This window comes from Tursiops truncatus, chromosome 7, assembly GCF_011762595.2.
Source record: "Tursiops truncatus isolate mTurTru1 chromosome 7, mTurTru1.mat.Y, whole genome shotgun sequence".
Lineage (NCBI taxonomy): Eukaryota > Metazoa > Chordata > Mammalia > Artiodactyla > Delphinidae > Tursiops > Tursiops truncatus.
This window is the reverse complement of record NC_047040.1, coordinates 62672826-62696487: the sequence shown is the minus strand read 5'-3', so window position 1 is coordinate 62696487 and position 23662 is coordinate 62672826. Positions and strand designations below refer to the sequence as shown.

General features: G+C 39.1%; 1 protein-coding gene across 1 annotated transcript in view; it reads right to left on the bottom strand.

Moving 5' to 3' along the window:
- The window catches only part of LRP2 (LDL receptor related protein 2), a 198196-nt gene that overhangs the window by 95572 nt on the left and 78962 nt on the right, over positions 1-23662 (bottom strand). The window contains exons 16-26 of the mRNA XM_073806956.1: positions 18508-18711; positions 11948-12140; positions 9556-9681; positions 8740-8870; positions 7924-8061; positions 7292-7573; positions 6015-6257; positions 4757-4876; positions 4032-4148; positions 2155-2532; positions 754-1002 (exon numbers count right to left, since the gene is read on the bottom strand). Coding sequence (XP_073663057.1) covers positions 754-1002; positions 2155-2532; positions 4032-4148; positions 4757-4876; positions 6015-6257; positions 7292-7573; positions 7924-8061; positions 8740-8870; positions 9556-9681; positions 11948-12140; positions 18508-18711 — 2181 coding nt within the window. The remainder of the gene's footprint in view (positions 1-753; positions 1003-2154; positions 2533-4031; positions 4149-4756; positions 4877-6014; positions 6258-7291; positions 7574-7923; positions 8062-8739; positions 8871-9555; positions 9682-11947; positions 12141-18507; positions 18712-23662) is intronic.

Genomic DNA, 23662 nt, shown 5'->3' with positions numbered 1-23662 from the left:
CTAATCATCCCCATGTCCCTCTCCTCTTCTTCCTTTCTAGTAATAAATTATGCCACTTTTTAGCACAGCACAGGGCCTACCAGCTAGAGACATTTCCCCATTTCCATTTCAGTTTGGAGTGACCATATGACTAAGTTTTGAACAATAAAATGTGAACACAGACGATGTGTCAAATTCTAGGTGCCATCCTTAAAAGGAAGCTACTTGCCCCTTTCCTACTTTCTGGGAGCAGGCAAAGACTGGAGCAAAACAATGGATCCCGAGATGGAAGCCACACCAGCTTTTACCCCCTGAACCGTCTGCCCTCCAGACTGCTGCCCGAAAAAGAAAGAAACTGCCTACTTTGTTTTAGCATTCTTTATCTGGTCACTTCTATTTATTTATTTTTTTAACATCTTTATTGGAGTATAATTGCTTTACAATGTTGTGTTAGTTTCTACTGTACAACAAAGTGAATCAGCTACACATATACATATATATCTCATCTCCGTATCCCCGCCCTCTTGTGTCTCCCTCCCACCCTCCCTATCCCACCCCTCTAGGTGGTCACTATATGGTCACTTTTAAAGCAGCCAAAGCAATACCCTAACACATAGTACAAATACTTTCACGTAGTAGAAACTGAATTAATACCGGTTGAATAGAATTCATTAAACATTATATAAAGATGGTGAAATTTGTTAAACGTGACATTTAATCTTAAGCTCTGGAGTGTGCTTGGTAAACTGGCTGGAGTTAGTTCACTTTCATTACCTGTAGCTTTGCAGGTCCTCTGGTCAGCGTCTAACCTGTATTCCGGATCACACCAGCACCGAAAAGAACCTCTCGTATTGTAACAGTGCTGGCTACAAAAGCCTGGAATACGACATTCATCTATGTCTTCACAGGTCTTAGAGTCATTGGCAAGCAGGTATCCCAATGGACACTGGCATTGAGCCCCATAGGGCCCTTGAATACACTGGTGAGTACAACCACCATTGGAATCTGAGCAGCTCTCCTGGTCTAGAATAAAGAAAAAGAATCACAGAGTGGGAAAGTCAGGAATCTTTGTTTCTTTGGTTCACTCAGTTGCATTATGTGTCATACAGTCTCAGGTCACCTTCAACACAATACCCAGGTAAGAGCTATGAGCAGAATCCACCTGGATGAGGTCCACAGGCTGTTCAGTGCTCCGATTTACCTGAGGATTTACCATCTTTCACGTCCACTGGACTTGGACCACTTTCTTCACTACAGCCTTCTATTATAACTCCATTTAGTGCAATGAGAGAAACTTGGGGAAATATGGTGGACATCAAGAAACACAACTATCATTGGTAAAGCATGCAAAGAGACCTAAATTACTTGCCATTTGCTTCCTGTCATTCTTCTACCTACACAGAAATGGAAGATAAGACTTTGACACTGAAGAGCAGAGCTGGAAGGTCAATAAAGGAGAAAGGCAATTGGAAGACTACAGGGCACAGGTGCACTGATATGCCATCATCCTTACTTTCAGGGCTAAGACGGCAATGCCTGAAGCACCCAAAGATAGTTCATCTACCTGAGGATGCAAATGCCCTCTATTTCCATGTGTACTCTTATTTATAAGAGTCATGATATGAAACATGCACTAGAAGGGGAAGTAAGTCAAAATGATTAGGACATTTTCAGCACAAACGCAATGCGTTTAAAATCATAAGAATCTAAAATACTTTGCAATCATACCTGGCTGGGTATCATCTGAGAGTGAGCATTGATTAAAGAAGAAATAAAGAAAGGACAGTAATTAGGATTACATGCCAATCACAGGATTTTAATCATAGCAAACACAAATCCCCAGACTTCATTTGTTTTGTGGCAAGTTCTGATTGAAATCAGAAAATATTAAAGTTAGAAAAACTTATGAGCGCATTACCAACAGAACCAAATTTAATTTGACGATCTAATGAAGCAAAAACACAGAACCAGGTGCAAAGGATTTAATGAGAAATATTATCCAGTGATGATTTATTTGAATTCCATGATGGCTATCCGGATCTACACAGATCTAAATTCAGAGAGGAACTGAGATCCCTTCCTCAAAAGCTACATGGTGACTGTGACAATGATGATGTACAGCCGGCCACTGCTCAGGATGAATTTATGGCAGTAAACTGTGGTCAGGAAACTTACTGCAAAGTGGTGACTCATCTGTCCCACTGGGGCAGTCAGGGTTGCCATCACATACTGCACTCAGATTCACACAGATGCTATAACTGGGGCATTGCCATTGCCAACTGGGACACTGAAAGGCCTGCGTAGGGCAGTCCTTCTCATCGCTCATGTCCCTGCAGTCATTATCCCCATCACAGAGCCACTCTCTGTAGATGCAGTTTCCATTGTCACAGAGGAAATGAGATGAAGGGCAAGTCTTGGGGGCACAGCCATTGTGCTCATCAGATCCATGGAGGCAGTCTGGGTGGCCATCACACTCCCAGATCTTCGGAATGCAGATACCATCTGCTTGGCACTGAAATTCATCTTGGTGGCACATACCAGGAGGCCTGGTTGCTGAGAGAACGAAATGGGGAGAATGGGCTTGTGAAGGCAATCCATAACCCCTTTTATATAATTCCTAGATTCAGAGGAAATGATTTTGGATCAATGGTAGGTTTATAATAATGACTATGACAAATGTAATATTAAAATCTAAAATGACACGAGTCTTCTCTGACATTGTGGCACGTAGAGATCTTTATGCGTCAGATTAGTGGATCTGACCACAAAGGATGTACAACTCTTGGATAGAAGATAAGTCCCTGGGTCAAAAGAAAATTCTATTTCCTGTGTTTCTAATTATGGATTAAATAATAAAGAATCACCAGAGCATTTAAATAGAGCTTAAATAGCTACGGTGAATTGGAATTCATGGGTTTAATGTCATATATTTGGATGTTATCATTTTCCCTCAAGTGAATTATATCAGATGAAACCAGCACACATTAAGTAAACAAAAGATGACTGTAAATCCTCAATTCTTTGCAAACTTTCCACTATTCACCAAGCAATCCTTACGAGATAAGTAAGAATTGCTTGCCTATTTCACAGGAGTAAACCCAAACTCCCTCCTAGGAACTTTTTAAGGCAATAGCAAATCAGGGGCAATGGAACTTTAACCTCAGATCACCACAGAAGAATTCCACGTTTTCAATGTGAGACAGGAAATTCAGTGATTAAGAATTTCTGGGTGTTGTACACACCTATACAGTAAGCAAGCATTTAACTTTTCCTTTTGATCCATAGATTTAAACACTTCTTTTCTGATTAGGGAGGAGAATTGATAGAAACCTACTATTTGTGGTTCAAAATACCATTATTCAAACAAATGACCACCTCACCTCATTTAATATAAAACGTGGGGAATAACAAATCCTGTCGATTATAGGTCTACAGCTTGTGGAGATTATAGGCCCAACAGATTTATAGTCCGTGAAGTCCTCCTTGAATCCTCTGAAAAAATTTCTTTGCTCTGAACCTTCATAGAATTTTTATCTGTATTGTTTCTATAAGGCCCTTGTAACTATCTACCTTACTTTGTTTCTTACTTTCGATAATTTCTCTTACCAGACTCTCAGGACAAAGACCATATGTAACATGTTAGCAGATACTAAACAAATGATTTGCTTGATTTCACCTCCCTATTGAGATTTAAAAGAAACCATTAAAATATCTTTATAAATAGTAAACCTCAAAAATTTGAAACCCACTAATTTGGTATGCCCTAGGAAAAATTAATAGTGAGAACAAAAATATCTGAGAAATATTTAACCTACTCAGGAGACAATTTGAAAGTGCCCATTTACAACCCCTCGATTCACAAATTATAAGTCGCTGTTTGGTAATGTCAAGTCGATTTTATTATATGTTCAATACTGTGTTCCTTTGACAATGCTTTGTAATTCAGGCTGCCTTCTCTCTAGTTTGTCTAAGAGAAAATCTGTGGTAATATCAATACTGGTAAACATGAAATGACCCCTTCACCTGAAACATGCTAGGTATATGGTACTTACGACAATCTGTCTCATCAGAGTGGTCATTGCAGTCAAAAACACCATCACAGCGATATGTGTTGCTAATACAATTACCATTACTGACACATTTGAATTGAGAAGCAGTGCAATTAATTACTGAAAATGAGAGAGAAAAGTATTAGAAATTAAGCCAAGGAGCAAACAACTAAACATTGAGATTTTTCTAAACATCATGAATAAAAATAAAGCATTATTTACAATAGCCAAGATATGTAAGCAACCTAAGTGCCCATCAACAGATGAATGGATAAAAAAGATGTGGCATATATATATATAATGGAGTACTACTCAGTCATAAAAAAGAATGAAATTTTGCCACTTGCAACAACATAGATGGACATGGAGGGTATTATGCTTAATGAAATAAGTCAGAGAAAGACAAATACCGTATAATATCACTTACATGTGGAATCTAAAAAATAAAACAAATTAGTGAAAGTAACCAAAAAGAAACAGACTCACAGATATAGAGAACACACTAGTGGTTAACAATCGGCAGAAGGAAGGGGGCAGGGCAAGATAGGGATAAGCTACAGGAATATATTATACAACAAAGGAATATAGCCAATATTTTATAATTATAAATGGAGTTAACCTTTAAAATTGTGAATCAGTATGTTATCCACCTGAAACATATAATATTGTAAATCAACTAGACTTCAATGGATTGATTAATTAATTTAAAAATAAAACAATGTACTTACTACAAGCACTCTCATCAGACCCATCAGCACAGTCGTCGGTCCCATCACAGACAAAAGATAGGTCAATACATCGATGATTGGGGCAATGAAACTGACTAGGTGAGCATGTCTCTGTATGATCTAATGTCATCCAAAAACAAAACCAAGTTACAGTTTATTTCTTGTTCAGTGTGTACCAGAGCCAAACTGTAAAACGCTAAGGAAATACGTAAGTTATCTCAGTTGTATGTGTGCTCAAAATTCCTTCAAGTCAGCCAGATTGCCAAAGTCAGCCCATCCAGAGCCCAGCTAGGACACTTTTTGGAAAGAGGAAGAAAAATATTACAGGGCAGAGTCAGAAACTGTGATTACACCTTGAAAAACAGACCACACTTAGAAAGTAAGCATCATGGCCTTGGACTGGCCTACACCTCCTGAATGCTATGAAGTCCAAGACTGCACCAAAGCTAAGCAATGGAGCCCAGCAAGGCAACATGGTCCGCATGACCACAATGCCCAGTAGCAACAGTGTAGAGACAGATCATGATAACTGGATTTAATCCAATATCTAAGCAGAACGATCCTCAAAACCAGGGTCCTAGCTGGCTGAAGAGACACAGCCTTAGAGTCAGATGCGCTGCCTCCCCCTACCCGAAACGTGAAGTCATAGTAAATATAGTCTCACAGAATGTGAAAGCTGGAGGGGATCTTAAAGCTCATCTAGTCCTGAGAAAAAGCGAATTGCCTAATCATGCAACCAAGACAGGAATTTAGTCCAGGGAACTTTGCTCCACCTTAAACTATGACTGCTGATATGAAAACAAACAACGACCTAGAGGAAATCAGAACTTGCAAGATGAAAAGCAGGTGGGTGAGATTAATGAAATTTAAATGTCCTGTGCCTCTTTATTCTGTTGCCTTTTTGCCTGTATAAATGAAAAGGAAAACCAATAGCCAAATGTCTGGATGTGTTTATATGATTTATAAAGAAAAATTGTTTTAAATATCTGAATAGTTAGTTGAGGGATTTTATTTTCCAGTTTCTATCCGGGTTTAGACATCAGAGACAGTCCTTGTTTTGCTTGCATAGGAAATATTTAGGAAGACTTCCCACGTCTTTGCTCCTATAGCCTATTAATACAGGGATTGACAGATGAAGAGAAGTAGCTAAGATACAACGAAAATTATGTAAGCCTTCAAGGAAAGTGCACAAGGCCTACTGACTGTTCAAATCTATTCACTAGGCTGACCAACCAAGAGAAATCAGTTCAAAACTTACCGCATGACTTTTCATCAGATCCATCCCCGCAATCATTATCTGTGTCACAGACCCAGCTCTTTGGGATACACAAGCTATTATCACAGGTGAAGAAGTCTGCACGACAGGAAGTGGGTGCTCGGGTGGGGCAGTTCTGCTCATCACTGCCATCCACACAGTCATTTTGGTTGTCACAGCGCCAGTATGAAGGAATGCACTGTCCTCCGTGGCCACACGCAAACGCTGAAGGTGCACAGGAAGTATCTACAACAGAAACGAATTGGTCATAAAGACATCTGTTTTTACCGCCTTTTAAATGAGATCTTACCTTGTAAAGGCCCATTTCTTCTCCTTTTTCAATGGGAGCGTTATACAAAATGTGCAAGTTTATTCAGCAACTATCATACGCCAGGCACTTTTCTAAGTGTTTACATTTTTTTGTCTCTCTTAATCCTCACAAGAATACTGTCAGGTACATATAATTATCTGCATTTTATAGATGAGGAAATTGAGGCTTTGAGAGCTTAGGAATCTGCCCAAGACCAAAACTCTAGTTGGTGTGACTCTAAGGCCCGTCCTTTACTTCTAAGCTATGCTTCCTCTGATCACATGGGTCATTGGAAATTGATAAAACATTCATGTAAAATCTGCACTTTTAAAAACAAAAAGATATACACAAAATAAAACTTTAGAAATCTCAAAAATGTATAAATGAGCACTTTCATTTTTAAATGTCACTTTTCTTTCTATTAATGTTTCCTTGATAGAAATTTCTGAGATTTCAACTGTCCTCTATCTTTTTGTCTTCTGCAATAGCATTTATTATAAACTGGATTGCCATCAAAAGAAGAATGTAAAGGTTAAAACCACCATTTCACCCATAATTCATTTTACACCAACAGGAGGAAAAAGGAATATTATAGCACATGAGATTTTCAAAAGCTATTATTGCAAGCACCTATTCTGTGATATTGTTCTCTCCAATACTAAAGATTAGATCCAGTTTGTTTTGTTGACTTTTTGAGGACTATGCCAAGATGCAATGACTCTGCATTGATCCAAACAGCCAATGTCAGAAAGAAATTTTGTTGAAGATAGCCCAAATCAATGCTAGAAATTACCTGCAACATTATCTATGAATGATATTCATCGCCTAGCTTCCTAAAAGCCTTTGGAGTACATATTAACAATCCGAAAGGAATATTCTTTCCTATAGAGATAACCCAAGCCTTTTTTTTTAAGCCCCCTCTCTCTGTTCTATTCATCCTAGGAAGTATTGCTAGTGTATAGCTACTTACTAAATGTGCCACATTGAACCTCATCACTGTTATCATGACAGTCATCAATTCCATCACAGCGGTAGTGAATGGGCACACATCTGCCATTGTTACAGGGGAAGGAAAAGGCACCACACTGCTCCAACGGTGGCTCACGGGATGGGTCTTCCACGCATGTCAAACGATCGGAAGTCAGACTCATTCCATAGGGGCAACCACACACCCGCTGGAAATTTGGCACTGGGAAGCAGAAGTGGCTGCAGTCACCGTTCGGATTGGTGGGTCGGTTACAGGCGTTAGACCCTGAAAAAGCAACGCCCCTAGATAAGTGAGTCAAGCACATTTCCTTTAGGTTGATTGATCACAGGTTTGGTTGTCAGACCCAATATTAAAAACTCGATTCCTCTTGGAAATCAACGTGCCAAATAGCACATTCAATATAAATACAGGAAAGTGCTGAAACGTGTTTTTCTCAAACACAGGTTTAAAGTTAGCCGAGTCGAACAGAAATTCTAAATCTTACACTTTAAAACTATCTGAGTGACAGGAAGATAAAACTATCAGGAGTTATATTAAATAATAAAGCACTTAAAGAGAAAAGGAGCCACTATATTAAACACATCCCTATGAAAGAAGCTGGCAACATCACTCACCGGTCTGGATTCTGGTATCATATACCTTCACACGCATTACAACACCAACGCCACTTCGGAGGACCACCAGTTGTCCACCATCTGTTTTCCTGACTCGAACAATACCACGCAGTCTCCAGTCAGTAAAATACACGTAGTCTAAGAAGGAACACAGTGATTAGTATTCTCGCCACAGTTCACTTACAAATCACTTGGGAAAATGCAATATGTTTGTAATGCTTCTTCCAAATGTGGGAAGCTTCCTCCATAAATATCTGTAATATGTTTCTGTAATCATTTTCCATGACTTGTTCGTCTCTAGAAATGATTCTTTAGAAGCCCATATATATATATTTTTTTCTTTTTTTTTCTTAAATAAAACATTTATTTATTGACTTTTGAGCTTCTGAAGCTAAGGATCCCGTATAAAACAAAAGAGTTGCAAGAATACTTCCTGATACAAATTTTTCCTGCACCAGTAGAGGTGAAAATTCTATGACTTGGAGAGAAAGGGAAGAGCTCTAGAGGAGTGTAATATAACCAGGGAATAAAAACAATAGGAGTTGATGGTATGGATCTCTGAGAGAGACCCTACCTCTTAGAAGCCTTTTTTTAAAATTTATTTATTTATTTATTTTCTCAAACAAAATTTCTCAAACAAAAAATAAAAGTTAAATACTCAGTCAACTAACCAAATGTTTTATTTATACATAAAAGCACAATTTCAATTAAAAAAGTGACCAGCTTTTCTGGAATTGTGAGATTGCCAAATGAGGATGAGTTTTATACAACTTGTACAGTATAAATAAAACACACTTCTTTTGCTTCAAAACGTACCTTCAAAGACGGCAAGTCCAAACGGATGTGTTATCTGCTGTATACTGGCCAGGACTTTTCTATCTAACCCATCAAAGGTACTGTGCTCAATTTTATCAAAAAAGGCATCTACCCAGTACAATCGTGAAGAGCTAAAATAATAAAATACTTGGTTATTGGTTATCCAGAAACTAGCAAAGCACACTTTATACTAAGGGCATTCAAAAATAGCACGTTCAGTTGACACATTTATTAAGCAAAGTTTAATAGTTTCATGCTCTCCAGAAAGACAAAACAACTTTTATGAAGTGATTTCCAATTGTCTTAGAAAACTTGAAATGTTATTATCTTCAAGCTAGGAATTTTACTTTTCTCCTTATTAAATCCACAAGTTAGGAAAAATATTCGTAGTAACTGATGTTTAAAAGGTTAAACACGTTTCTTCCTTTTTTCTCCTATAAACTGCTTTTGCATTTGAGGTCTGTAAGCTTATCTACCCTGTTACCTTTTCCTATACTCCTTGACAGATTAATTTCTTAAAATTTAAATCTCATATTCCAAAAATCCTCCCACGGTGTATATAGGCAAATACACATTTGTTGACACAATTTCCTATCCTCAAGATGCCCCCTGTAAAAACTGCACATGACCTGTACTTCATCAAATCCCTGTTCTACTTCTAGTGGGGTTTAGGTCTTGCCCTATTCTGCTTCCTCTAGCAATTTCCTCAGAATATTCATTACTACATATGTTTTCATCCCAGCAGAAGCTGGCCAACTATGTATATGTCTTCCATAGTAAGTGGGAACTCAGCAATTTGGGATGATTCCTACTTACCTCCAATCAATGGCCAACCCATTGGGCCACCCAAGAGTAGTGTTTACTATAGGCAAAAGGTTAGATCCATCACTCCATGCTCTCAGAATTTTAGCGGGACGGTACCAATCAGTGAAGAATATATACCTAGAAAAGGAGGTAATAAATCAAAGATGTTAACATTGGGACAAACTACATGACTTAGAGAGATTTAGCACAAACACAGATTCTCCAGAGACTTGCTGCAAATTAATTTCATTTTCTGTATGCTATTGGGTTTATACAGAAAAATATATCGAAAATACAAATGGTATTAAAATGGGCATCCAAAGCAGAGAACCACTGTGCTAGACTTCAGGACCTAAAACTATTGTCACCAAGTAGATTCTTTAAAAAGACACAGTTCAGGTTACATTTTAAATACTTCATGCTCTTGAAATAAACTATGAGCAAGAAAACAGATTTTAATCTCTCACTTTCTTTCTGGATTAAACATCCAGGATCCACTAGATCACTCTTTAGTCATCTTCCACAAGGAATTAAATTTGCAGGAAAGCATTTCATCCCTGATGAAAAATGCATCCAAATAAACGTAACTCTTAAATGATCTTACCCAAGAGGTCTTTTTTTAACCCGAGGAGTGGCAAAAAGATAAGTGTAGGGAAAAAATCTTTTCTCTTTCATATGAGCCTTAAAAACTAAAATTAGTCTTTCCAAAAGGTAACTTTCTGAAACGTGACTTCATATTGTTTTAAATTAAGGACAGGGACTTCCCTGGTGGCACAGTGGTTAAGAATCCGCCTGCCAATGCAGGGGACACGGGTTCGAGCCTTGGTCCGGGAAGATCCCACATGCCACGGAGGAACTAAGCCTGTGTGCCACAACTACTGAGTCTGTGCCACAACTACTGAGCCCGCATGGCACAACTACTGAAGCCCGCGTGCCTACAGCCCGTGATCTGCAACAAGACAAGCAACCGCAATGGGAAGCCCGTGCACTGCAACGAAGAGCAGCCCCCTCTTGCCACAACTAGAGAAAGCCCACGCGCAGCAACAAAGACCCAACACAGCCAAAAATAAAAATAAATACATTTATAAAAATAAATATATGAAGGATAAATATATGAAGGATACATCAGGAAAGGAATTTAACGCCTTTTCAAAACCCAATGCCAAAGATTTAGCTTAAGATAAATTCACTAGAAAATCAACTGTTTAACTGTCTATCGGGCAATAAAATTTCTTATCAATAACATCATCAGTTTTAAAATATGTTAGACACACAGGCTTTGCAGTCAGACAGGCCTGGAATTTGAATACTAACTATTGCTTAATAGCTGTGGGTCCTTGAGCAAGTTACTTTATCTCTCTGAGCCTCAGATTCTTTTTTTTATTTTATAAATTTATTTATTTATTTTTGGCTGTGTTGGGTCTTCGTTGCTGTGTGAGGGCTTTCTCCAGTTGCAGCAAGCAGGGGCCACTCTTCATCACAGTGCGCGGGCCTCTCACTGTCGCGGCCTCTCGTTGCAGAGCACGGCTCCAGACGCGCAGGCTCAGCAGTTGTGGCTCACGGGCCCAGTCTCTCCGCGGCATGTGGGATCCTCCCAGACCAGAGCTCGAACCCGTGTCCCCTGCATTAGCAGGCGGATTCTCAACCACTGCGCCACCAGGGAAGCCCATGCGCCACCAGGGAAGCCCCTCAGATTCTTTATCTCCAAAACAGGTCTTGTATATACCTCACTCACAAACCAGCTTTTGGATTAGATGAGATTATGTACTACGTAAAGTGTTTGCTATGTACCCTCAATCAGGCTTTAGTGAATTACCAGTCATCTTTTTTTTTTAACTACTCTATTGAAACACAACTGCCTATCTCAGACTTTATGTTAGCTATCAAGCATATTTAAATAAGAAAGGTAAGAACAAAAAGGCATGGCGTGAAATGCTCTGTCTCTTCTTGTCTGACTCCACCAATAATGCAATGGTTAAACATGAAACTTTGTCTGTGGTCTGAAAGACTTTTTATTCTGAAAACTACTGAATGATTAAGCAAGTTTTGGTAAGCTTTATATCAATACATTAAAGCAGGGAAAGAACTTGAGCTTTTCCTGATAATTCTGCTGCATATTCATTCCTTCTCCACAGAATCTGTGTCTCATTGTTTGGTCCTCCGCGACTGTGAAAAAAAAACCACACTCCAGTGAAGACTGAAAAGCCAAAGCTTAGGAGAAAGTTTTTGGAAGGAGATAAAGTGATCACTTCAGCATATGCTAAAAGGACACAATCTAAGGTGATTTCAATTTACATGGTTCAATCTTGTATTTACTGAATTTGCCAAATACCTATGGCATCACTTTGCAATGACTGTACAAGACATAAGTTTCAAGCTCTTAGGAAAACATGAACACACTTACCCAGCAATAGGATGAACTACGATTGATCGTGGGTTATTTAAATTCTGGACTATTGTGCGCCTCGATTTATCAGCTAGCCTTATGACACTGACACTCCTATAAGAAGCATCTGTCCAATAAAGATTCTTTGAAATCCAGTCAAAACTCAAACTTTCAACACTTGGCACTCTGTTAGCTGTGATAATTTCTCTTCCTGTAAATTAAAATATGGACATGGTTTAAAGTAAGCATATTTTACATGACATACATTTTCCTACCACTGCATATTTAAACTTTGTGTGAGAACTAGAGAATATTTCAGTAATGTGGAATTCTTTTAAAAAATAAAGCAATGGTAAAGCAACTGCAAAGCAACACATGAGATAAACCTAAAATCTATCCATCTCCAAAAGTTTGGATCTCAAAGAATAGATATGACTGATAAATAGAACCAGGAGAGGTATGGCCTGGATATACTCCCTTGTTCAATCTTCCAGAAAAAATTTCTCAGTACAGAACATCTGAAGAAGAGATACCTGAGTTCACATACTCACAACCACCACCCACAGACAGCGCTGATAAGCTGACACCGCCAGGTACGACTGGGGGTATCTATGAGATATTCCCGCCCAACTTTCTCATCAACAGTCTTTCATAGCCACAGAGTTGCCAAGTTTGGAAAAGACCAGGAACCAGAAAGGAAATCAGAACTGGGTACAAGAAGAAAAAAGACCACTTTCTTCTTGTGAATTTTTTATGACTTTTCCCCTCCTTTTTCTTTTTTTACTAAAGAAAATGTGAATCACAGGAAACTCTGCTCAACCTAAATGTAACAACCTAAATGGGAAAATGTATAACTGAATCACTTTGCTGTACACCTGAAACTATCACAACAAAATATTCTTTAAAAAAAAAAAGTGAATCAGAGTAAACAATCACAGCTCTTTCCTTTGAAGGAAGAAAAACAATCCTGGTGCTTTTTCCATTCATTCATTCAGCAAATTGTAAAAAGAAAGTCCTCTGTGTGCTAGACACCATATTAGACATTGAAGAAACATGATATTGCTAATAGTATTAATCATAATAGCTTATACTGAGCACTTGCTATGAGCCTGGAACTGGCCCAAGTACTTTACATGAATTCATCCATCCTCACAACAGCTCAACAGTAGGAATTATTATTATCCCTATTTTGCACATGAGGAAACAGAGTCATAGAAAAGTGAAGCATTTTGAAAGAAATGTGGACGCTGTCTTCAAGGTATCTTCAAGGTAATGAAGTGGGAGAGGTGGGGGGAGGCAATTAGGCCAAGAGGGAAAACAACAGAAGAGTAACAGGTGCTGTGATGGAGGTATGCACAGGATGGTATGGAAACCGAGGCAAAGTGCAGGTGTGGAGAGGTTTCCCAAAGGAAGTGGTGAACGGGGGGCTGCAGGAAAGCAAAGACGTGGAAGTGGGAGGGAGAGAGACAGGATTCCACACGCTCCAAAGCATGGCTGGAGGTTAATAAGTTAATGGTAGAGGCTGAAAGAAAGGAAGAAGTTTGGGTGACCACCAGATTTGGTGGGCAGGGGGAGAGGTGGTGCCCTTCCCCTAAGGCAGGGGTCTGGAGAAGTGGAATAAAGGTAGACATTTAGACATATTGGTTTGGAGGTGGTTTGTGGGATATCCAGGTGAGACATCCAAAAGGCAGTTGGCTCTATGGGTCTAAACCCCAGAGAGAGAGTTTGGATGGAGATTTTCATCACCTCCTGTAAGAAGCCTTACCTGACCTTTCCCCTCATTCTCCAGGTGAGGAGGAAAAACATTCAGGAAATGGCCTATTATAAGTCTCCTCACACTGATTTATAACTACTACATAGATGGTAACGAAAGATACGGAAGGCGCAAAATTATGCAGAAGAAAATGCAGAATAAGAAAAGACCGGACTTCGCTGGTGGCGCAGTGGTTAAGGATCTGCCTGCCAATGCAGGGGACACGGGTTCAAGCCCTGGTCCGGGAAGATCCCACATGCCACGGAGCAGCTAAGCCCGTGCGCCACAACTACTGAGCCTGCACCCTAGAGCCCGCGAGCCACAACTACTGAAGCCCGCGCGCCTAGAGTCCGTGCTCCACAACAAAGACAAGCCACCACAGTGAGAAGCCCGTGTACCACAACGAAGAGTAGCCCCCACTCCCCGCAACTAGAGAAAGCCCGCGCGCAGCGACGAAGACCCAACGCAGCCAAAAATAAATACACAAATTAAAAAATAAAAATAAATTAAAAAATAAAAGGAGGACCAATGTTGAACACTAGAGATCACAGTTGTGTACAGGACAGGCAAAGAAGAAAAGACGTGTAAGGAACACTAGAAAGAATGGTCAAGAAATAGAAGGAAATTCATGAGTGTGTTGTCAAGGGGGAAAAAGCATTTTAAAGAAGACGACTAAGGCGCCAAAGATAAGGATAAAGTTTATAACAAAGGGACTGGAGGTGACCAGGATAAGGGGTCTCAAGTGACATAGTGTGAAGAGGTGACAAATGTGAAAGTAGGGCCAGGAAAGTGTAGACCAAACTTTTAAGGTGCTTGTTCATGAACTTGAGGAGAGAGGGCTGCAACTAGAGAGGAACGTGGAGTGAAGGGTGGGTTGAAGGTTTTTTAGTATGGGAGAGACTTGAGCATATCTGATGGGGAAAAGTCAGTAGAACAAGAGAAGTTGGAGGAGAGAAGGGATCATTGATGGAGCAAGTTCCCTGAGGGCTTCATTCAGCCCATCTTGACTTCAATTTGATTTCTGACCATTCAGTTTTTGCATATAAACTCATTGACACTTAACCTGCTCACTCGGAAAAACAGGGCAATGTACAAAAATACATCCTTCACCGGAGCACAAGCAGTTTAACCACTAACTATAAGAAACTTTGTAAAGGCAATTTGCTCAGCATGTGGACTTGAAATTGATTTAAAAAAACAAAAAAACCCATGATGAGAATTGCAGTTGCCAAAGCAGAAGGAAGCTGACCTGTGGAAGCATCTACAGGAGACTTAGCCTGTGTGTAGCTCAGCAGACCTAATTCTAGTCCTCAGAAAAGATGCATTCTGGTTCAAAATAACAGATTGACCACTGTGTTTAACTCCTCTTCCTTCCAAACTCCTTTTAATAATGACAGTGAAAGAACAGCAGATGAAAGATTTCCACAGAGTTTGGAAGAGAAAGAGACTTCTCCAAAGTAACTCACTAAGTGAAAGGAGAGACGTGCCGGCAGTGGGGAGCGCCAACACCCACACACACAGAGCCTCAGCGTGTCTGCACGCAGAAGCACCGGCTCTGAAAAAGGTAGGGGCAGGACGCTAAGGGGCCTAGTTAAAAGTTGGCATCGGAAGCGACTGGACCCAGAGGTTCCTCTCAGACCCTGAGCATGTATGACACTCCTCTCCGTCTACCTCCTCTAACAGACCAGAGATTTTCTTCTCTGGGGGACCTCAAGCAGAGAGGCTGTGGGCTGAGGACACATTGCATAATGGAGGGCTGGGATCGGCACAGACTGAGCACAGGAGGGTTATATATGTGAACACTGAACTGAACGGGCCTCAGCTCCCTGTCCTCCGTACTGCTCCCCAAACAGAGACTAGCTTCCCCCCTCTTACTCCTCTCACTCCAACAGGGAGAATGGAAGCAGCTACTAAGGAGAAACTGACTATCTCCAGAGAGGATTTTCTGATACTGACATTTGGAAGCTTCCCAACAAAACAGCTGCCTTATCACCAGCTGATGAGGCCCATTCATACCAACAGCCTTCTGATCAGTGTTTCATAGCTTTGCTCTTAATATCAAACAAGGCTCAGAGAAGTTTGAAGAAAGCTTCCTTCATGAAGGAGAAAGTTGAAACAAACCAAAAGGAAAAAGGAACCCGAGGAAAATTAATTTTTTAATGTAATTAATATCTTCATAGAATAAGAAAAGATTGAACTTATGAAGCAAGAACAGGCTTTATTTTTAAAAAAGGAATAATCAGAGAGCAAGAAGGGGATCTTCAACATTGAAAATATAAGAGAAATTAAATATTCGATAGAAAGGCTAAAACTAAAATGCCAAAAAGTCTCACAGAAAGTAGAACAAAATGATAGAGATGAAAACCAGGAAAGAAAAGATAAGAAAAAGTAGATGATTAATCTAACATTCTCGAATAGAAAAAGCAGAGGCAAGAAAACTCCCAGAATAGGACAGAAATCTCAAGATGAATGGGATAACCAAAAGATTCTAAAAGTTTCCAGAAAGGAACAAAAACAACCTCCCCCCAAAAAGGTTGTACACACTGAAATGCTACTCTGGATGGCATAGGACTCTCAACACTGGCTACTAGAAGAGAGTGCAGCAATGTCTTCAAATTTCTGAGGTAAAATTGCTTTCATCCTACACCTAGTCAAATGATCAAGTTGGAGGGCAAAATGAAAACACCTTTAGACTCGAAATATGTACCACCAACTCATTCTTCTTAAGAAGCTACTATATAATGTGTTTCAGCAAAATAAGGAAATCAGTCTGGAAAGAGAAACAAGTGGCTTGCCAGTAACAGGAAAACCAGCACAGGAAAGTGGCCGAGGGAAATCGGAAGACAAGAGTTGTGTACCAGATCCAATTGAACAGCAGAGGGGGAAAAAATTATAGATTGTTCACATTTGATAGATACATAGATACACAGACAAGCATTTGATAGATCTGTTGGAGCATTTGGGGAAAATATAATAGCTACATAGAAAACTAAGTAAATGAAGATGGAGCAATTGTTAACTGCAGGAAAAAAAAAAATCAAAATTTGTTCAAGAAATGTTATCATGGAATACTACTTGACTTAGCAGCGAACAAAAATTACAATCTAGCTTTTTAGGGAGAACAGGGGGAGAGGGAGGTTGGTAGAGGGGAATGTAAGAGCTAAATCCCTATCTATAACAATGAAATTAAATGTCTAATATGCAAATCAAGAAGTAGTACTGCAACAGAGAAGAACAAACCTGACTCCATACTGAATCTATTCCTTTAGCTCTAACCTTTGTGCTCTGTTGCCTGTGCTTAGTCATGCTGGCTGTGCACCTTTTGTAAAGGAACGTTGCCTATGGCCTGAAATACACAGGAGAGCCCATTCTCAAGGCTCTGACCTTTAAAGGTGTACGACTTTTCCATTCACATAGAGATAAAAAGTTGCAGAACAGAGAATAACATTTGTCTTGTTAGTGGTTTATAAGAACACAGTGACCAGATGTACATGGACAGCTGCAAGAACAAAGGATTCCAGCACCAAGAAGTTTGCAACAACCAACCACACCCTCTCCCCTCTTAGTATAAAAGAGGCCTGAATTCTAACCCGGGTAAGATGGTTCTTTGGGACGCTAATCCACCATCTTCTCAGTCTGCTGGCTTTCCGAATAAAGTCGCTATTCCCTGCCCCAACACCTCATCTCTAGATTTACTGGCCTGTCATGCAGCGAGCAGTACAAACTTGGACTCAGTAACAGTGTAAGCAAAATATTTAGAAACACGGAGACAAATAATAGAACAAACAGGTAAAAGAATGGTAAGGAATTACCTCTAGCGAGCAGGTCTGAGTTGGGGGCAGGGTGGGGCAGAGCAATAGAGTTTTTCATTGAGAACAGCTTCAATAATAGCTAACATTTACTGAATTTTTACTATTTTCCAGGCATTATTCTAGGTGTTTTACATGTATTAGCCTAAAATTCTCTCAACAACGTTATGAGCTATGTAGTACCTCTATTATTATTATTATTATTCCTATTTCACAGATTTAGGAAACTGAGGTACAAAGAAAGTAACTTCCCCAAGATTACATAACTAGGAAATGTGAGGAGCCAGGATTCAAAACTAGGCACTTTAGCTCCTGAGCTGGCCCCTCTTAGTTGCTACGTTATACTGGCTACTGATTTGTTTTTCAAACTTCAGGTTTCGACCCATTAGTGGATTCTAAAATCAAAGTACTGGATCAGGCCAACATCCAATAAAGTACCCAAATGGTAAGGTATGACTGACTATAATTTATCTTTCTGTGAGGATTATGAAGATTTTAACAGAATTCCAATCAACTGAAAACTGACAATAAATCCATATTTACATATAATTCATGTCTTTTAAAAATAAATATTATTATTCCAAGCCCAGCATTTATGTAGTGCAGCATTCCTATAGGGAGGTCATTCCATTGGCTCAGTCTGGCTACTTGAATATAGGGAACAGTCTCTAGTTAATTAACCCATTAACAGCTTTCATACATATGACACTCCTATTATGGAGTGTCCATAGGTTAATATTTGTCAATATTGATATTCTTAATTGTCCAATTACAACAATATTTGTTTTAAAATGCACTCTCATTTGTAAGTTATTTTGAAAATAAAGGAATTGTTCACTTAAACTTAATTCAAAAGAAAAGCAATAGATTTCTTTTCCCAATCTAAAAGTATTTAGCAAGTTTAGTAAAAGACCCTGCTTAAGAAGTGAATGCAAGGTTTTAGTGAAAAAATTATTAGTATTATTACTGAAGACAGACAAAATATGCAAAAACAAACCCTTTAAACCCCTTCTCACCTGTGCCATCGATCTTTTGCTTACAAATCATGTCTTTTGTTGTATCTGAAAAAAAGATAGCCTTCTCCTGGGCATCAAAATCAATCCCAACAAAGACGGAAGCGCCTCCTGTCACTGGAAGGATGACATCTGCCTGGTGAGAGAGGGTGAGCGGGATGCCACGAACAGCCACGTCAGATGAAAAGAACAGAAATCGCTCAGCAGCTGTAGAAAGAGGGACACACACAGTCAGCCACAGCATAGTTCTCGCGTTCTCCCAATTCCAGAGAAATTACTTACACACCCATAAAGTACATGTTATAATTCTGAAATAAACATAAAAATAAATAAATCTGTAGAAAACATAGTTGGAAATAATGGAAAGAAGGGAAGAAGAAAATACTGTGAAGGCAAAACAATCTTGAATTGAAGTATTACAATCTTACTTTTCCCTGAGAAATTTATCCTTAAGATTTATTTATATAAAACATGGTGTCCCAGCAAGATCCTTTCTGACCCACCTCCTAGAGAAATGGAAATAAAAACAAAAACAAATGGGACCTAATGAAACTTAAAAGCTTTTGCACAGCAAAGGAAACCATAAACAAGACGAAAAGACAACCCTCAGAATAGGAAAAGATATTTGCAAATGAATCAACTGACAAAGGATTAATATCCAAAATATACAAGCAGCTCATGCAGTTAACTATCAAAAAAATAAACAACCCAACCAAAAATGGGCAGAAGACCTAAACAGACAATTCTCCAAAGAACATATACAGATTGCCAACAAACACATGAAAGGATGCTCAACATCACTAATTATTAGAGAAATGCAAGTCAAAACTACAATGAGGTATCACCTCACACCAGTCAGAATGGCCATCATCAAAAAATCTACAAACAATAAATGCTGGAGAGCGTGTGGAGAAAAGGGAACTCTCTAGCACTGTTGGTGGGAATGTAAATTGATACAGCCACTATGGAGAACAGTATGGAGGTTCCTTAAAAAACTAAAAACAGACCTACCATATGACCCAGCAATCCCACTACTGGGCATATACCCTGAGAAAACCATAATTCAGAAAGAGTCATGTACCACAATGTTCATTGCAGCTCTATTTACAATAGCCAGGACATGGAAGCAACCTAAGTGTCCATCAACAGATGAATGGATAAAGAAGATGTGGCACATATATACAATGGAATATTACTCAGCCATAAAAAGAAACAAACTTGAGTTATTTGTAGTGAGATGGATGGACCTAGAATCTGTCATACAGAGTGAAGTAAGTCAGAAAGAGAAAAACAAATACCGTATGCTAAAAAATGATTCTGAAGAACCTAGGGGCAGGACAGGAATAAAGATGCAGACATAGAGAATGGACTTAAGGAAACAGGGAGGGGGAAGGGTAAGCTGGAATGAAGTGAGAGAGTGTCATTGACATATATACACTACCAAACGTAAAATAGATAGCTAGTGGGAAGCAGCCGCATAGCACAGGGAGATCAGCTCGGTGCTTTGTGACCACCTAGAGGGGTGGGATAGGGAGGGTGGGAGGGAGACGCAAGAGGGAAGGGATATGGGGATATATATATACGTATAGCTGATTCACTTTGTTATACAACAGCAACTAACACAACAATGTAAAGCAATTATACTCCAATAAAGATGTTTAAAAAAAAAATGGTGTCCATATGCTTAATTTCTAAATTGGTATTAACTGCATAATAATAATCCCATCAAAATTCTCAAGTTACATTAACTTTTGTATAGAGATCTATATCAAAAATCCTATTGCAGTTTGGGGGATATTAAGACCAGCAAAAAAGAAGTTTGACAGCCACCAGGTAAGTTCTTTAGAAAGAAATGAAGGAAGGAAAGAAGAAGGGGAGTGGAGGAATGGAGGAAACAGGAAGAAGGAGTGATGTGTAAGATCAAAGAAGGAGACAGTGACAGTATCCCAGGAAATCAAAAAGAAACACATGGTTTTTTAAACAAGGGTGATTTTTATCTGAATCTAGGGTTACCTACAAAGTGAACAAATCTGTTTGAGTTAAAATAAGAGAATTTACATACTAAGCCAGAAAGAAGCAGCACCATCTAGGGAGTAAGAATTTGCCACAGGCATTAAAAAGGAGAGTTATCAAAGGGAACATAAGAGAAACAAATATTGTAGGAGTGCATTTCATCATCAGCTGAAGCCAAGGCAGTAGCCTATTTTAATTGTGAGTAGATGTGCAGGTGACCAAAGAGGAGGACAGGAAGCATTTAGGGTAAGAATGAAACCCAGAGCATAGAGGCAGAAATAAAGAGAAAATCTGAATTGAGGAGTAAACACTAGATGAAGAAATGAGCCACCCAACACTTAGGAGTTTAGTTTGGAATACAGCAGTAAAGCCAGGTGGGATCAAGATGTGATTACTTGACTTAGGCAAAATTGGTGACCTAAGAGAGGTCAATAAAAGTGATGGGAAGTGCTCCCCATTAGAGTTAAGACTAACATCTAAAGTGGAAAAGATATACACATGGTAGAGAAAAGAACTCAAAATTAAATACTACAGAATTTCAAGAGCATAGTTTGAAAAAGAGACAGAGCTGGTACTTTGAAAAGATAAACAAAATTGATAAACCATTAGCCAGACTCATCAAGAAAAAAAGGGAGAAGACTCAAATTAATAGAATAAGAAATGAAAAAGGAGAAGTAACAACTGACACTACAGAAATACAAAGGATCATGAGACATTACTACAAGCAACTATATGCCAATAAAATGGACAACCTGGAAGAAATGGACAAATTTTTAGAAATGCACAACCTTCTGAGACTGAATCAGGAAGAAACAGAAAATATGAACAGACCAATCACAAGCACTGAAATTGAGACTGTGATTTAAAATCTTCTAAAAAACAAAGCCCAGGACCCGATGGCTTCACAGGCGAATTCTATCAAATATTTAGAGAAGAGCTAACACCTATCCTTCTCAAACTCTTCCAAAATATAGCAGAGGGAGGAACACTCCCAAACTCATTCTACGAGGCCACCATCACCCTGATACCAACACCAGACAAAAATGTCACAAAGAAAGAAAACTACAGGCCAATATCACTGATGAACATAGATGCAAAGATCCTCAACAAAATACTAGCAAACAGAATCCAACAGCACATTAAACGGATCATACACCATGATCAAGTGGGGTTTATCCCAGGAATGCAAGGATTCTTCAGTATATGCAAATCAATGTGATACACCATATTAACAAACTGAAGAATAAAAACCATATGATCATCTCAACAGATGCAGAAAAAGCTTTTGACAAAATTCAACACCCATTTATTATTAAAACCCTCCAGAAAGTAGGCATAGACGGAACTTACCTCAACATAATAAAGGCCATATATGACAAACCCACAGCCAACATCCTCCTCAATGGTGAAAAACTGAAACCATTTCCTCTAAGATCAGGAACAAGACAAGGTTGTCCACTCTCACCACTATTATTCAACATAGTTTTGGAAGTTTTAGCCGCAGCAATCAGAGAAGAAAAAGAAATAAAAGGAATCCAAATCAGAAAAGAAGAAGTAAAGCTGTCACTGTTTGCAGATGACATGATACTATACATAGAGAATCCTAAAGATGCTACCAGAAAACTACTAGAGCTAATCAATGAATTTGGTAAAGTAGCAGGATACAAAATTAATGCACAGAAATCTCTGGCATTCCTATACACTAATGATGAAAAATCTGAAAGTGAAATCAAGAAAACACTCCCATTTACCACTGCAACAAAAAGAATAAAATATCTAGGAATAAACCTACGTAGGGAGACAAAAGACCTGTATGCAGAAAACTATCAGACATTGATGAAAGAAATTAAAGATGATACAAATAGATGGAGAGATATACCATGTTCTTGGATTGGAAGAATCAACATTGTGAAAATGACTCTACTACCCAAAGCAATCTACAGATTCAATGCAATCCCTATCAAACTACCACTGGCATTTTTCACAGAACTAGAACAAAAAATTTCACAATTTATATGGAAACACAAAACACCCCGAATAGCCAAAGCAATCTAGAGAACAAAAAACGGAGCTGGAGGAATCAGGCTCCCTGACTTCAGACTATACTACAAGGTACAGTAATCAAGACAGTATGGGGCTTCCCTGGTGGCGCAGTGGTTAAGAATCTGCCTGCCAATGCTGGAGACACGGGTTCGAGCCCTGGTCTGGGAAGATCCCACATGCCGCGGAGCAACTAAGCCCGTGCACCACAACTACTGAGCCTGTGCTCTAGAGCCCGTGAGCCACAACTACTGAACCTGTGTGCCACAACTACTGAACCCATGTGGCTAGAGCCTGTGATCTGCAACAAGAGAAGCCACCACAATGAGAAGCCTGTGCACCACAATGAAGAGTAGCCCCTGCTCGCTGCATCCAGAGAAAAGCCCACGTGCAGCAATGAAGACATAACACAGCCAAAAATAAAAAATAAATTAATTAATTTAAAAAAAGACGGTATGGTACTAGCACAAAAACAGAAATATAGATCAATGCAACAGGATAGAAAGCCCAGCGATAAACCCATGCACATATGGTCACCTTACCTTTGATAAAGGAGGCAGGAATATACAGTGGAGAAAAGACAGCCTCTTCAATAAGTGGTGCTGGGAAAACTGGACAGCTACATGTAAAAGAATGAAATTAGAGCACTCCCTAATACCATACACAAGAATAAACTCAAGATGGATTAAAGATCTAAATGTAAGGCCAGACACTCTAAAACTCTTAGAGGAAAACATAGGCAGGACACTCTATGACATAAATCACTGCAAGATCCTTTTTGACCCACCTCCTAGAGAAATGGAAATAAAAACAAAAATAAACAAATGGGACCTAATGAAACTTCAAAGCTTTTGCACAGCAAAGGAAACCATAAACAAGACAAAAAGACAACCCTCAGAATGGGAGAAAATATTTGCAAATGAAGCAACTGGCAAAGGATTATCTCCAAATTTATAAGCAGCTCATGCAGCTGAATATCAAAAAAACAAACAACGCAATCCAAAAATGGGCAGAAGACCTAAATAGACGTTTCCCCAAAGAAGATATACAGTTGCCAATAAACACACGAAAGAATGCTCAACGTCATTAATCATTAGAGAAATGC